Genomic DNA, 14,369 nt, shown 5'->3' with positions numbered 1-14,369 from the left:
AGTTCAAGGTGGAGAGGAGTGCTTGCAGTCACAAGGGAGCAGGAGCTCTTCCTAGGCAGAGCAGTGAGCATAACTCTCCCAGGCTCACTCTACCTTAGAAGCACTGAAAATTAACAGGCCCTGAAAACAAACTGTGAAAACAGCAAGGCAAAGAAGCCTGAAGCTTGGGACAGTATCCCACCTCCCCACCACTTGAACTCAGTCTTGATACTTGAACTTAGGTTCACTTGAACCCATCTGATACCTAAAGCACTCACTAATTTATATTTTAAAAGTTGATAACTGGTTGTCAATATTTTTTAAGAATGGAAAATCTCAACAGCAGCCCCCATTAGCCAATTTTCATTATGGGCTTCCTCCATTAATTGCCCTGACAAATTTAAATAAATGGTAAATGTTAATTCTTTGGTACTTTTATGCCAGTGGTGATAGAGATAATACTTTCTTGAACTTGCAAGGATTTAAAATAATTCTAAAAGTTACTAGAGAAATGTTCTAATTGTAAAATGAAATAAAGTACCTTTCTGAGGTTGTGCCATCATTTTCAGCGAAGTGAATTATTTTGCCCCTCTTGGGCTTCTCTTTGATTTCTGCTAGAGGCATAGGGCTGTAAAAGATGATAGTTATTAAGCAAACAATACATTTTTCTTGTAGGGGAAAAATGTTTGTACAGTTTATCATGCATAACATTGGCCTAACATCATTTCTCCTTAACTTGTGTTAATTCATGCTAACCAAACTCCATTGTAACCTTATAGTGGGCAATGGTGGAAATTAAAGGAAAAGGCTGGGGGAGGGAGGGTTGGCCTAGTTGGAAATGCTCTTTTTTTCTTCTCTAAGGTTTTCTAGAGGTCCATGTGGTTTCTAGGAATTAATGAACTCTGGTGGGATATGCCTGTAATACCAAGGTCACAGTTTAGGTCCCTATTAACAAGGTCCCATTAACAGTATAACTCGTACCTTAAGTGAATACTTAAGACCTTAACAGTGAGATACAACCACCCACTGAGAATCTTGCAGAACAGTTACTTTCAGAATATCAAGAGAAGTGACATCATGAGCCTCTGCTTTGTCATTCATTCCATGCAAAGATTGTTGACAGTGAAATTCCAGGTCTTCCATATGTTTATGTCAACCTCAGTTATCAACCTCTCTAGTCTTCCTTGTCATTTCATAGTCAACAACAGTCTGGGCAGGAGGCACTTGTACGACATTTTTGGTGAGACAATGGTCTCTGGAACAAGCCTCATCCTAACCCTTTGGGGAAGAAGGATTCATTCCTTTAGTAACTGGCAGCAGGACTGTAGAGAACAAAGAGAACTCTAGACTCTCCTTATTAAATGATGGGTTTTCTGTATCTACCTGATAGAGTTGTTTTGTATCCTGTGGGGGCTTAAGATCTGTTATGGCTTTGGCTTTTCTGAGCTTGGTTGAATGCCATGTTGAGTCACAAAGTAGCCCAGAAACTCAATCTCACACCTCTCTCTGTGAGGCCTAAATCCAGATGCAGGAACAGAAGATAGGATTAAGTACATTTTCCCTGTTGATTTGTTTTCTATACAAGGATATCATTTATGAAGAACCTCATACCCACTGTGTTCAGATAAGAGCTCCGGTTATCTTCCTTTGAAAGATTGCTGAGGTACATATTATCCCACAAAGAAACTGCCTTAAAGCAATACTCCTTCCCAGTTGAAAGAATTGGTCAGAGGAGAAATCTCTTCTTTCAGGGGCCTTTACCAAAACCCATTGGATTAGAGGACATGGCATGACTGGGCAATTTGGACAAGATGTCATCTAGAAAAGGGATTTTCTACATTTTTCATTTCATGTGGACTACTACTGAACTGTAATTCCCATGCTTTCCCCCCTTGTACAAAGCTTTCTTTCTCTTTGGGCAGCAAACATGGGAATCCTTATTATTCCACCAAGAGAATGTAGTCCTTCACAGAATACCCAAATCTCCAGAGATTTAAAATTTTAAGAATTATGCTATGAAAACCAACAAACTTCTGCCTATTTAAATACTCTAGGTGATGTAATGGATAAAGTACTAGCCCTGGAGTCAGGAGGATCTGAATTCAAATCTGACCTAAGATTCTTACTAGTTGTGCAATCCTAAGCAAGTTGCTTAATCTTGTTTGCCTCAGTTTCCATAGCTGTAAAATGGGATGGAAAAGGAAATGGCAAATTGGTCCAATATTTTTGCCAAGGAAACTCCAAATGGGGTCACTTAGGAGTCAGACATAATTAGAAAACAAGTGAACATTCTTTACAGGAATCCTAAGTGAAAACCTATGATGGTGTTTGCAGCTCTTTCCTTGATACTTCATAGTATGTAGTTGACTTTTCACCAGAATTCAACTGTTTATATTATTATTTTCTTTTCTAGGTTTTCTGGACACCAGTCTTAATAAAACCTTACTCTTTGAGAATTATATGTATTTGGGGCCATAAATGATGGAAAAATGCTATATGTTCTTCCAACTTCTACTTTTCAGCTTGGCCAATGAAATCCAGGATCCCACATCATTCCGGTTTATTGTACAAAATTATTCCAGACTGATTCACGAGAACGCTAAAAGAGTAAGTCCAGAATTTCTTGGGTAGTGGCTCTGGATTTACTCATAGTCATAGGATTTTGGAAGAGGGTCCTCAGGGATCCCAAACCATTAGACCATACTGTCCCTTCCTTTCATGGATGGAGAAATTCAGATAATTAGGTGTTAAGTGATGTTTCAAGGCTTGGCACTTTTGGTACTAAATGTCCTAAAGTGAGATACTTTCTATTGTTTCTCTGTAAAGATACTTTCTGCTCAATTTTATCAGGAGTATGATGGAGTCAGCTGGGTTTTTGAAAACTAAATGTTAATTTTCATTGTGAGCATTTATACCTCATCAATCTACAACCACTGCCAATCAGGGCTTGATTTATTTGGTTTGGTTTGTTGTCTAGTCTTAAAACTGGAAAAAAATGTTTGTAATGCAAATTAAGCTTAAAAATATGTTGTGCATACATTTTTGCAAAACATTTACCAACTCCTCTCAGTTTCTAGCCCTCATTCTTGAGCTAGAAGCCATAGGAAATTCATCCAATTCATTACTGAATTAGTGCCTTTTGTTATGGAGTTGAATTTGGAGGAAGTCGTTTATCCAGGGGTTGTTTAGGGCAAACTGACCCAAGGTTAAGATCTTCTAAAGAACAGAGCATTCCTAGATTTATTGGGTCTGAGTAGGCGATTTCCTTGGGCCATTATTTGCCTACTCTATCTCTATCTTGTCACTTTTAAAAGAAGGAATCCATCCATTTGCTCAACATGGATAGAGGAAGTTTGTAATTTATCCATTTCTAATTGCTTGGTATCTGGTTCTAGTTCACTGGCCCTTTAAAAGCATAATGGAGCAATGGCTCCCTGGCCATTCTGCTTCTCCTCAATGTCAGATCTTTTGTCCAATCTGTAGTTTCTGGGACTTAATGCTGCCCTAAGAGATCCCCATTTCTCTCATTTGGCTTTGTTAACTTTCAAGGGCTCCCTACCTAACATATGAAATTCTGGTTTTCCACTACAGAAGTCTTATCTTTCCTTTTGTTCCCCATGTCAGCTGGGCATCCCTCTTAAATGATTTGTTCCTGGGAATCATGGAACTCGGCCCTCAGTGGACATTCTCTGGTCACACCTATCAGAATTTATCTGGCACTCTGCTCTGCCTCAGATCATGGAATCTCAACAGAAGCTCACCTAAAATAACATCTGTTTGGAATCTCTGAGAAACATTGGTGAGAGAAGTAGGTATTCTATAATTATGTCCATTTTACAGATGGAAAAAAAGAGACAGAAAAGTTAAGGGATTTGCTGGTGGTTCACAAGGTTAATAAGTAATTCAGTTCAACAAATATTTATCAAGTGCCTGCTTTATGCCAGGCATTATGGTAGGTGCTGGACATACAAAAATGAAAGCAAAAGTAATAAATGTGTTACATATTGTATATCTACATAGATATATCTACATAGATATAATATATATATGTGGAGAGAGAGAGGGAGAAAAAAAGAGAAAGAGAGAGAGAGAGATGATAGGATCAAATCAATAGAATAAAATCATCTAGTCTAGTTCCATTGTACAGAAGAAACTGAGGCCCAGAGAGTTAAGTGACTTGCCCAAAGTCACAAAGGCAGTAAAATGGAAGAACTGTATGATTTGAACGCAAATCCTATGACTCCAGGTTCAGTGCTCTTTCCCCTGCCCCTGCTCTCAAGCAGCTTACATCCTACCTTCCAGATATTGAAGGTCTTCCCATTGTATCATGTTGCTGGTATTCAAAGATATTGAGAAAACAACACCATTTTCCCTTTGTTCTGGTGATACTCATGGAATCCAATCTTTCCCACAGTTAGCATTATGTTAGGACCCAGCATTCTTCATATTTTCCTGATACTGCATCATAATCATTATGTTCCACCACCACCCCCCAGTCCCAACTAAAGGCAAGAGATGTCCTATATTTCATTATATTATAGCTCAAATAAGTCCTTGGTTTGCATCACCTCAGGTTCTTCATACAGTTTTACTAGCTGTTGCCTTTATTTTGATCAGTATGAAAAACTGGTAACACATGGGGCTTTGGAAGATTTAAAGTAGGGTCCTGGGTTAACCCAGGCCATTTGCCCCTAAGCAAATGTCCTAGTCTCAGCAGAGATTCTAGCTAAAGACCTAAAACCCTTCTGTTCCTTTCTTTCCTTTCTTTCCTTCTGATGCTTAATGTTAAATTGGTAGAAGTGTTCATTAAAGTAGTAAGAGACAGGCTTGTTGACAGATACTATGTGAAGATGAGGGCTACTAAATTGAGGCTAGCCAAGAACTTGGACACAGCCTAAGGGTAAACTTATCAATTGTTTTTTGTAGGCTGCAATGATTCAGTAGAACACATTAGAAAACCTGGATTCAGATACCAGCTCTATCATTTCCTTGCCTAAGTGGTCTTAGGCAAATCACTTCTTTGGGACTCCTTTTCCTTATCTCTAAAATGGGAAGGTCCAACAAAAGACTTTTCAAGGTCTCTTTCAAGTCTAAATTTGTGATTAACATAAGATAAAACTTTAGACTCAGTGATGGTGAACCTTTTAGAGAGGGAGTGCCCAAATTGAAACCCTCCCATGGCATGAGCTCCCTCTCCCCTCTTACCCCAGACAGGGGAGGAAAGAAGCACTCCCATTGGGCTGCTGGGCAGAGGGCCAGATCATGTAAGAAATATCCTCAGGAGCTTGTGGAGAGGGGTAGGGAGCAGCCCCCTCTGGCACAGGTGCCATAGGTTTGCCAATACAGCCTGTGACAACAACTTTATGGGGCAAATGGATACTCCAGAAAAACTAAGAAATTATTCTGAGAAACTGTGAAAGAGGCATAAAGAGAGGATTTACAAGGCAAGTTTCTTCTTGCAGATCTTCTATACTGCTAAAAATCATAGATCCTACTCTACCACTAGTCTGAGATTTATGTTTATCTCCATTCTCATTTGACTGGGTAGAGATAAGAATCTTTCCCTCAATTTTATTATTTTCTTCAGGGAATAAGTTGGCATGTCCCCCTGCACCATCAGTAGGATGTGTGCCTTCAATCAGTCCCACAGCACAAACAGGTTTCTGGATTTGTAGCTAAGGTGTTCATAACCACTGACTCAGTGTCCACATCTTACTTGTCCATGTTAAGATACCATCTTCACCTTGATTGACAGATCAAGTCCTTTACTTTGGTTTGCATGCTTGTCTTGTCTTGTAAATCCTCTCTTTCTTCATGCCTCTTCCACAGAAACAGAAGAAAAGGAATCTTGGAAATTTTCAAATAGGAAATTATCTGAGCCATAATTAGGATTTGTGCTTTTGGCCAAAGTTTGGGGCTATTCCTTGCATAACTAAGCCAGCTCATCTATTTTTGACAAAAATGTCACCCCAAATTATAAAAACCAAGATAGTTGATTAGGGATACACCTTTAGGATACTTGTAGAATACTTAGCCATTCAAGGTAGCATCCAAAGCCTTATATAAACTCCTCCAACTAACATTTCTAGTTTCTAGTCTCTTCCACAGTTCTACGTACAATCCCTTTTCTAACTAGACTAGACTATTTATTGGCAGTTATGTGGCACATAACTCATTTCCTGAGTTCAAATCCAGCTTCAGAGATGTAAGAGCTGTGTGACACTGTGCAAGTCACTTAACCTTATTTGCCTCAGTTTCCTTATCTATAAAATGAGTTTGAGAAGGAAATAGCAAACTACTCTAGTATCTCTGACAAGAAAACTCCAAGTGGAGGAGTCATAAAGAATCAGACAGAACTAAATAGCAATACCTCATCCATTCATTGTCCTCAAAACACATCTTTCACATTCCCACATATCCTTTTCTTACCCATGCCTCCACACTCTATTCTCAATTTTAAATGCCGATTATCTAATATATGTATAACCCAGTGGAATTGCTTGTCAACTCTGGGAGGGGAGAGCGACAAGGGGAGGGAGACAACATGAATCATGTAACATGGGAAAAATTTTTAAATTAAATTTAAAATAAAAAAATTGGATTTGTTAACATAAAATAAATATATAAACAAAATGTCTATCATCCATTTAAATCTAAGTTGTCTCTGAAGACCTTACTCAAGTCCCACCTACTCTACAAACATGGTCTAACTTCCTCCCCAGCCCACAAAACAATATGTTGTATTTTTATCTGTATCTTATCTAATAATTATATTCTAAATGTATTTTTATCTCCAAGTAGATTACAAGCACCTTGATATTCCTTCATATTCTTCATACCTTAAGCACAGACAGAACTTTGACCAGAGGTATTATCTGCTGACAAACTGGTGTATATGAAGGGTTGGGCAGCCTTTGTGATGCCTGATGCTGGTAGTTACTCTGTTCTAGGAATCTTGTGCCTACCACTGTCTCTGAGGCCACCCTGGCCCTAAGTTATAAAACCTACCCCTTCTCTCCTTGCCAGGGGGTTGGCCTGGGTAGGATTTCAAAGTGCACGGTATCTCAGGCACAGATCAGCGCCCTATTTGTTTATAAGTTAAGAGGGGTATTCAGAATATCTCAATGCTTATGTTTTCATCTGGGACATGATATGTTTGAACTTAAAGAAAAAGTATCTGCCATTCCATCAATATTCAAGCATTACATGTGGCACAAAAGCTACAAAGGTACTTTTCCCCTCACTCTAGTACTAGTGTATCATTGACCATTACTTGAAACCCTTTCAAGGGGTGAAATGGATGCCTTTCATTTTGGTAATTAAAAGAATGCTTGAAGGTTAAACATTGGCTTAGGAATATCTTTAAATCAGTATTTCAAACTATTTGGATGATATTGCAAATAAAAAATGGTTTTACTTACTGAAGCTTTTTTAAGTGAAAGGAAAGATGTGGTCCAATTTTATTCTCACACAGGGAAATCTGAGATAGTCTTAAAGTATAAGAAGGTTTAGGTTAATGTGTCAGTAACGTTCATCAGCATACAAATTCTCAAGCCTTTTCTTATTACTATGTCATAATAATAATTATATTTATTTACTATTGTACCATAAGAAATGAGAAACAAAACAATCACCAAAAAATTGGAACATATAAAATGATGCAAAGTGAAGTGAGCAGAACCAGGAGAACGTTGTACACAGTAACAGCAAAAATTATGAACTATATGATCAATAATGTATGATTATCAGCAATGTTAGGATCCAGGACAATCTGGACAATTCATGACAAAAAAAAAGGATATCCAGCACCATAGAAAGAGGTGACCTAGTCTGTCTATATAGACTGAGGCATTCTTGACTTTATTTCCTCCATTAATTTTTCTCTAGTGCAAGCAATATGTATTTTCTTTCACAACATGATGAATATGGAAATATTTTTGTATGATAATACCTGTACAACCTATTTATTACCTGCTGTCTTGGGGAAGGGGGAAGAGAGAGGACATGGATGGGAAAATTCCAGAAAATTGAAAAAAAATTAACATAGAATTTTTTATATTTGTTGTTGTCCTGGCATTTTCAGTCATATTTGACTCTTCATGATCCCTTTAAATCACCTTTTCTTGGCAAAGAAAATGGAGTAGTTTGCTATTTCCTTGTCCAGCTCATTTTACAGATTAGGAAACTGAGGCAAACAGGGTTAAGTGACTTGCCTGGAATCATATATCTGATTTACTGTCTGAGGCTGAATTTGAACTCTGGGCTTCCTGACTCCAGGCCCATTACTCTATCCATTGTGAATCTAGCTGCTCCAATAATTCTAGTCTTTTTCGATTATAAAGTGATTTTTTAAATACATATGTTGATACAACAACCCTGTGAGACAGATGCCACACATTGGTTAAATAGTCATTTATTCATTGGCTATTTTCAAAGGCAAGTAAGTGGTGGTTAGGGGTTGGGGAAAGAAGAGTACCTCAAACCCAGGCCTTCTCACTTCTCACTTCTCACTTCTCACTTCTCACTCACTTCTCACTCCACTGTTTCCTCTCTATCTATGTGTATTAATTACCATGACTATTTGGTTCAAAAACCTACAACTCTCTTAACCTTTTCCCTGATAGTTTGGGGTCTTAGTGATTACAAACACAGGGTCTGATATTTTATAAATTACTAAATAGAAGTTTCTGGGATACATAATGTGGGAATGAGCAAAAAAACTATTGATTTAGGCTCATGAATTGCTAGAATTATTCTTTAAGGTTTAAAATTCACAAATGTTTGGTTTGTAATAAAAATGATGCCAATCTTTTAAATGGTATCAGTTTGTTACACAAATCATATGCCAATGAATGTTTATTTTCATCATCTGTAACTACATTCTTCATTTGTGAAGAAGGTAGATGAAGCTGTGTTTTCCTATTACAATGAAAGATCTCTTAAATATTATCTAAGATCGTTATAAAAACTATTATATATTGACATATGAGACCTTATATATAGAAGACATTTATTCATTAAAAGCTAAGCTAAATACAATGCCATATTTTTGGGAAGTTAACGAAGAGGAAAAGTAATCAAATAACTACTTAGGCTATTTGATATGGATATTATATAAAATATTTAAACTATCTGAGCAGTGGAAAGAGTATAGAGGAAAGATCACTGGGCTGAAAATCAGATTTGGTAGGAGTCCCTATTCCATCCCTTACTAGTTACCCTGGGAAACTCACTTCAACTTTGAGACTCAATTTTATGATCTGTAGAATGGCAAAATAATATTTATTCTATTTCACAGGGTTGTTCTGAGAAAAGCACTTTATAAGATGTAAAAGTCTTTCTAAGAAGAACCTATTGCTCTAAATTATCATATTGTTAATTCTGTAAATGACAATCTGGAGGGAAAAAAACCCTTATGTCATTAATTATAAAGTTCAATATTCTATGTAAGTATACACATTAAGTAACTAACATTCTGGAAACAAAGCTATTTCTAGACATTCTTTTGACAACTTCAACAAATTTTCAGTAAGAACTAATTAGCTTTTTTGAACATTAAGAGTATTTCACTTTTTTTTTACCTTTTTAATTTAAGAGTATTGGTTTCATGATCCCAGTACCATCTCCCTAGGGGTGGGGATGAAGGCTGAAAAGCAAAAGACAGTGGCAAAAAATGAATTATTAAAAGTATCACTTATCGGTATAAGTCTCGATGAAATCCCAAGTATCTTCATCTTTACTCTTCTCTGGTGATTCCTTAAATGAAGATCTAGGAAGAAGCTTAATTCAACTTGCTTCCACAAAAGTACAACCCCACCCCCTTCCCTTTTTGAACTTGTGCTTTCAATACTTCCCTGGTTGGAGTTTTGGGGAAGGGATATGTCTATACTTTTCTATGGAGAGCCTAAAGGTCACAATTTGCCACTGTTTTTGGACTCTGGGATCTATTTAATAATGTCAAAAGGACGACCTGGTAGCCATTCTACTCAGATATAAGATTTTCCTTAAAGGAAGAGCCTACCCTGACGTCACTGTAGATCGAGGTCATTACCCTGGAATATCTCCGAATGAAAAGATTAAGGCAACTGAAACCATCCTAAACCCCACTGTCGCGGGTACTACTCAAGCTCGCTCCCAGAGAGTCCATGCAATTTTACAGACATTTGATCCCTTCGAATGTTATCTTGTTTTTGCTTGAGGGCTCAGCACTGAATCAGAGGTGTCGCCCTCCAAAGGTTTAAGAGTTTCCCAGACAGAAAACTTTTGAGCACACAAACTCGAGATGACGAAACAGACGCTGGATCAGATGCGTAAGGGACATAATGCCCCCACCCCTATTTTTTAGGTAAAGGCACCGCCCAACTCCCATGCCCCTAACTCCCGCCCTTGTGGGCAGCAGACGAATGCAAAGTCTCTTCCACCTACTGTAGCCAATCCGCTCTCGGATCTCCTTGCGGCTCCCTCGTCCAATCGGGTGCTTCGTCTGTGGAGGCGCACAGCAGTCCCAGCGGCGAGGCTGACACTTTTTACCTCGCAACTGAGGGAATCTCTGCAGACAGCTCCACAGCAAAGTGCGCGAGGCCGGGGCGCCGGCATCCGAAGGGGCGGGCGTTCCTCTACCTCTGCCTCTGCCTCTGCCTCTGCCTCCGCCTCTTCCTTCTCCTCTCACTGCCTTGCTGCTGCACTAGGAAAGGGAGTGAAAAGCCGGGGTCGGGGGATTGGTATCGCACTTGCCTTCAAAACGTTCAACCGCCCCTTTCTCGAGCCGGACTCGGATGTTCGGGACGTGCCTGGACGTCTCCGCCCCCCGCGCTCACTCTTTTTTCTGTCCAGCACCAGTCGGGGCAGGACGTGCTGGCTGGGCAAGAAGCTTTCCAAGATGTGATGGCTGTGGCTTTTGGTAGCCGCCAACACTGCGTGCTTGAACGACCAGCACTTCCGCCCATGGCCGATATTTTGGCTCTTCTGGCGGAATGTCTGGTGGATGCAAGGCCGCAGCCGGGAAATAGGTATGGCGGCGACTGCCGCCGCCGCCTTGGCAGCCACCGCTGCAAAAGCCACTTTATCACTATCTAAAGAACTTTCGGAGTCCTCGCTCTCTAACTCCATGTCTCAGGACGGTGCTCTGGCCTCCGTTGCTTATAGTAGGCGTGGGGTGGCGAGTCGTCACAGAGAGCACCATCATGATCTGCTGGTTCAGAGAATGCCTCCTCTAGATTCTATCTTCAACCTCGACCAGCTACTGCCGGGCACTGTCCTTTACTCACCTCCCGGAGATGGTAGTTTGCCCATCTCTAAAACTGGGATAACACTTTAGAGCTCGCCCAGCTCGCGGTGTTGTCATAAAGTTTGAAAAGGAGTGTGTGCTGGTGCTTTGTAAATAACATATTCTGTGTTTTTAAAGGTCCTTCCCCTCCTTTAAACCCCTTCTCCACAACCACCAGATTAAGTGCACAGAACTACGAGACAATATACCATAGAGGATTTCAAATGAAGCCTTTTTGGAGTTCAGCTGCCTATAGGGCTGTCTTCATCTTGAAATGTAAACATTTCCATTACTTTTCTACGTTTTGGCGTCTAGGAAAAATAGAGAACTAGAATTCGTACATAATTGCTGCGCTAGCCCTACAAAGAAAATCCCTTAAATCTTTTTTCCAGATAATGGTACATTCCAAGGGATATAGGTATTTATGTCTCAGACCAGACATTCTAACTTTATATAGAACAGGACTTAGCTTTGGGACTCTATTTCACTAGACCAAAATATCATGAGATGATATTCTAAGGTGGTTTAGAGCTGAATTTATCCATGCATTTTCTGATTAGGTGTCGACTTCTAATTTTTAATTATTCGGAGGGCCCACCTTTAGCTGTCAGCAAAAGATCTTGTTATAAATCTAATAAAAGCCCATTAGACTTGACTTTTGAATTATGTCTATTTCTCTAATGTATATATGGTTTGGAGAAAGTTTAAGATGATTATTAGTTTAATCAGCTTGATTGTTAACATTTCCACTTGTTGCCATCCAGAAAATCAATATTATTTTCTGTCTTCTCTTAAGCTGCTCTAAATCAAATTTTAGTTCAAAGGATCCTTATACAAGTAGATCCAGACAGGACTTCAAAGACCATCTGATCCAAACTCTTATTTTACAGGAGTAAACAGAGGCCTAAATAGATTAAGGGGCTTGCTCAAGGTTACACAAAGGCAGGATTTGAATGGGAGACTCAGCACTGCTCATTCCTTTGTCCCTAGGTTAGACATACTATTTTCCTTACTTCCCATATTAATTTTTTTAATGTACAAAAATCCCTTTCAAACTTCTGGGAGTTGGTTTACAGTTAGGAAGATTAATTTTGAATTGTAAATCAAGATAAATAGAAATCCATATATGTTAGTTGCATGCTCTGCTCCTCCCACCATTACCTAGCCAGGTTGTGTGTGTACATAAGTATTCATACAGACTTTCTGGAGCAAATTAGTCATGGAAAAAGCACAAGGTAGGTAGAACGAGAGATAGTCTGATCACTAATATACAAAAGTATTCCCTGTACTGTACTAGGTTAACTTTGATTTTTTACTCCTGGATAAACCCCTCTGTCTAAAGCCTACCCCTTTTTGAGGCTCTCTAACTAAATGGGGAAAGGTACTGAGTCTTCCCTAGAGGCTACAGGAAATTCATCCAATTCATTATTGAATTAGTGCCTTTTGTTTTAGAGATGAATTTTGAGGAAGTAGTTTATCCAGGAGCTGTTTAGGGCAGACTGACCAATGGTTAAGGAGATCATGGGGTGAATTAAGACATCTATCAAAGCAGAAAGACCTCACTACTTATAGGTAAACAAATATTCAGCATCTTCATAATCTCAATTCAGGTGACCTCTTACTTTCAGGATGTATTTTTAACATCTTTCACAAAAACCTGTCCCATGCTTCTGCAGCCGGTGATGAGGAAATTTGGGTAGATACAAATAAATCAATAGCTATATAAAGACTAAGCATCTCCAATGCCATATTTACTTGTAACTTGGCACAACAGATGTATTCTTGAGTAAAAGTACAAGTAAAATTTGTGTAAGTTCAAGGATTTTAAATACTCTAAAGGAACTTGCTATTTCTTACACTGGTTTATCCCCACAACACCTAGGACTGGGGTGAGTATAAAGGACAATGATTTAATAAAGCAGAATCTTTATTAAAATATTTTTTTTTTTACAGTTTGAGTTTTCTTAAAGTGTGTTAGGAGAAAAAACAAGACCATTATTAAGAAGTTAGAGGCAATCTCATTTTATCCTCAAAAGAAAATTGGGAGGTTTCTGCTGTCATTCCCTCTTTACAGATGAGAAAATTGAGTTAGAGTGGCTTGCTTATTTAGTCACACAGCTAATATCTGAGATGGGATTTGAACTCTGATCTTCCTGACTTCCAATCCAGTAACCTTACCCACTGTTCTACCTGTCCTTACCATAACATACCTATTAATGCTCTAAATTAGCAAGACTTCTTGTGGATGATCTAAATATAATGTAAAGCATTGATTTTTCCAGGAATATCTTAATAGTAACTTCCCCAGCTTCATTGTTAGGAATAGAATTTGAATTTATCCTGTTTTATGCATAAATTATACATACATTTATATATCATGGTCTTAAATACATGCAGTTAACTTTTGTAATTTTAGAATTCTCTGCATATACTGAGAATAATTATTAGTTCACTTAAAATTATACTTCTTTTTAACATGTTAAAAGTAATGCCAAATTCTGAAGAAGGAAATGGCAAACCATTCCAGTGTCTTTGCCAAGAAAACCCCATGAACAATATTAGTGTGCTACAGCCCACAGGGTCACAAAGAGTTGGATTCAACTAAACAACAACAATGCTAAATTCAAGGAAGTTTTACTTTTAGTTACCCTGTAAAATCAATTCTCCAGGGTTGGAAAACCTAGTCCCTATTAGGGGTGAATGGGTGGGTGTTATATGGTCAAGAACTTTATCTGCTATCTGCAAAAAGCCAGCACAACAAATACATATATAGAATGTATAACTTAGATTTCCACAAATTTTCCAAATTACCAAACTTTACCTTGCAAAGATAAAGGCCAGAGTCTGAAAAGATTTAGCCTTATTTCCATGTTTTGTTTTTTTTCCCTAAGAAATGATTCTTTATTCAATTGAAGTGGTTCTGAGTATAGCCCTTTAAAATATTCCACCCACATTAGCAAGATGATTACAGGGAAAGCAAATATGTGTTTGTAATGTTACTGTTGCCCAACCTAAACCAGAAGTATATCATTTAGAGCTTTGAAGAGAGAGGACTAACCTTTCATCCAATACAGTACATGAAGAAATCAAAGATCAGGGAGACTGAGGGTCATCCTTAGTAGCT

The 14,369-nt window shown here is 38.4% G+C and overlaps 1 protein-coding gene and 1 long non-coding RNA gene across 7 annotated transcripts in view; one reads left to right on the top strand and one right to left on the bottom strand.

Annotated features, from left to right (window-relative positions):
* The window catches only part of PPP1R36 (protein phosphatase 1 regulatory subunit 36), a 28,002-nt gene extending 17,255 nt beyond the window's left edge, over positions 1-10,747 (bottom strand). For 2 of the 6 annotated variants that reach the window (XM_007473017.3, XM_007473018.3), the window contains exons 1-4: positions 10,405-10,747; positions 9,561-9,625; positions 7,401-7,469; positions 521-607 (exon numbers count right to left, since the gene is read on the bottom strand). In XM_007473017.3, the coding sequence (XP_007473079.1) occupies positions 521-607; positions 7,401-7,469; positions 9,561-9,625; positions 10,405-10,575 (392 nt within the window). In that variant the 5' untranslated portion in view covers positions 10,576-10,747. Of the gene's footprint in view, positions 1-520; positions 608-7,400; positions 7,470-9,560; positions 9,626-10,000 lie in introns of all 6 variants that reach the window. The other 4 variants (XM_056810894.1, XM_007473019.3, XM_001377962.5 and 1 more) reach the window with 4 other exon arrangements.
* LOC130456324 (uncharacterized) lies at positions 1,044-6,580 on the top strand. The gene is made up of 3 exons (XR_008914997.1): positions 1,044-1,642; positions 2,502-2,586; positions 3,604-6,580. It is a non-coding gene; the product is annotated as an uncharacterized LOC130456324 (long non-coding RNA).
* Positions 10,748-14,369: the final 3,622 nt, after the last annotated feature.

The sequence above is a fragment of the Monodelphis domestica genome, chromosome 1 (assembly GCF_027887165.1).
Source record: "Monodelphis domestica isolate mMonDom1 chromosome 1, mMonDom1.pri, whole genome shotgun sequence".
Taxonomy (NCBI): domain Eukaryota; kingdom Metazoa; phylum Chordata; class Mammalia; order Didelphimorphia; family Didelphidae; genus Monodelphis; species Monodelphis domestica.
This window is presented reverse-complemented; position numbering and strand designations above follow the sequence as displayed.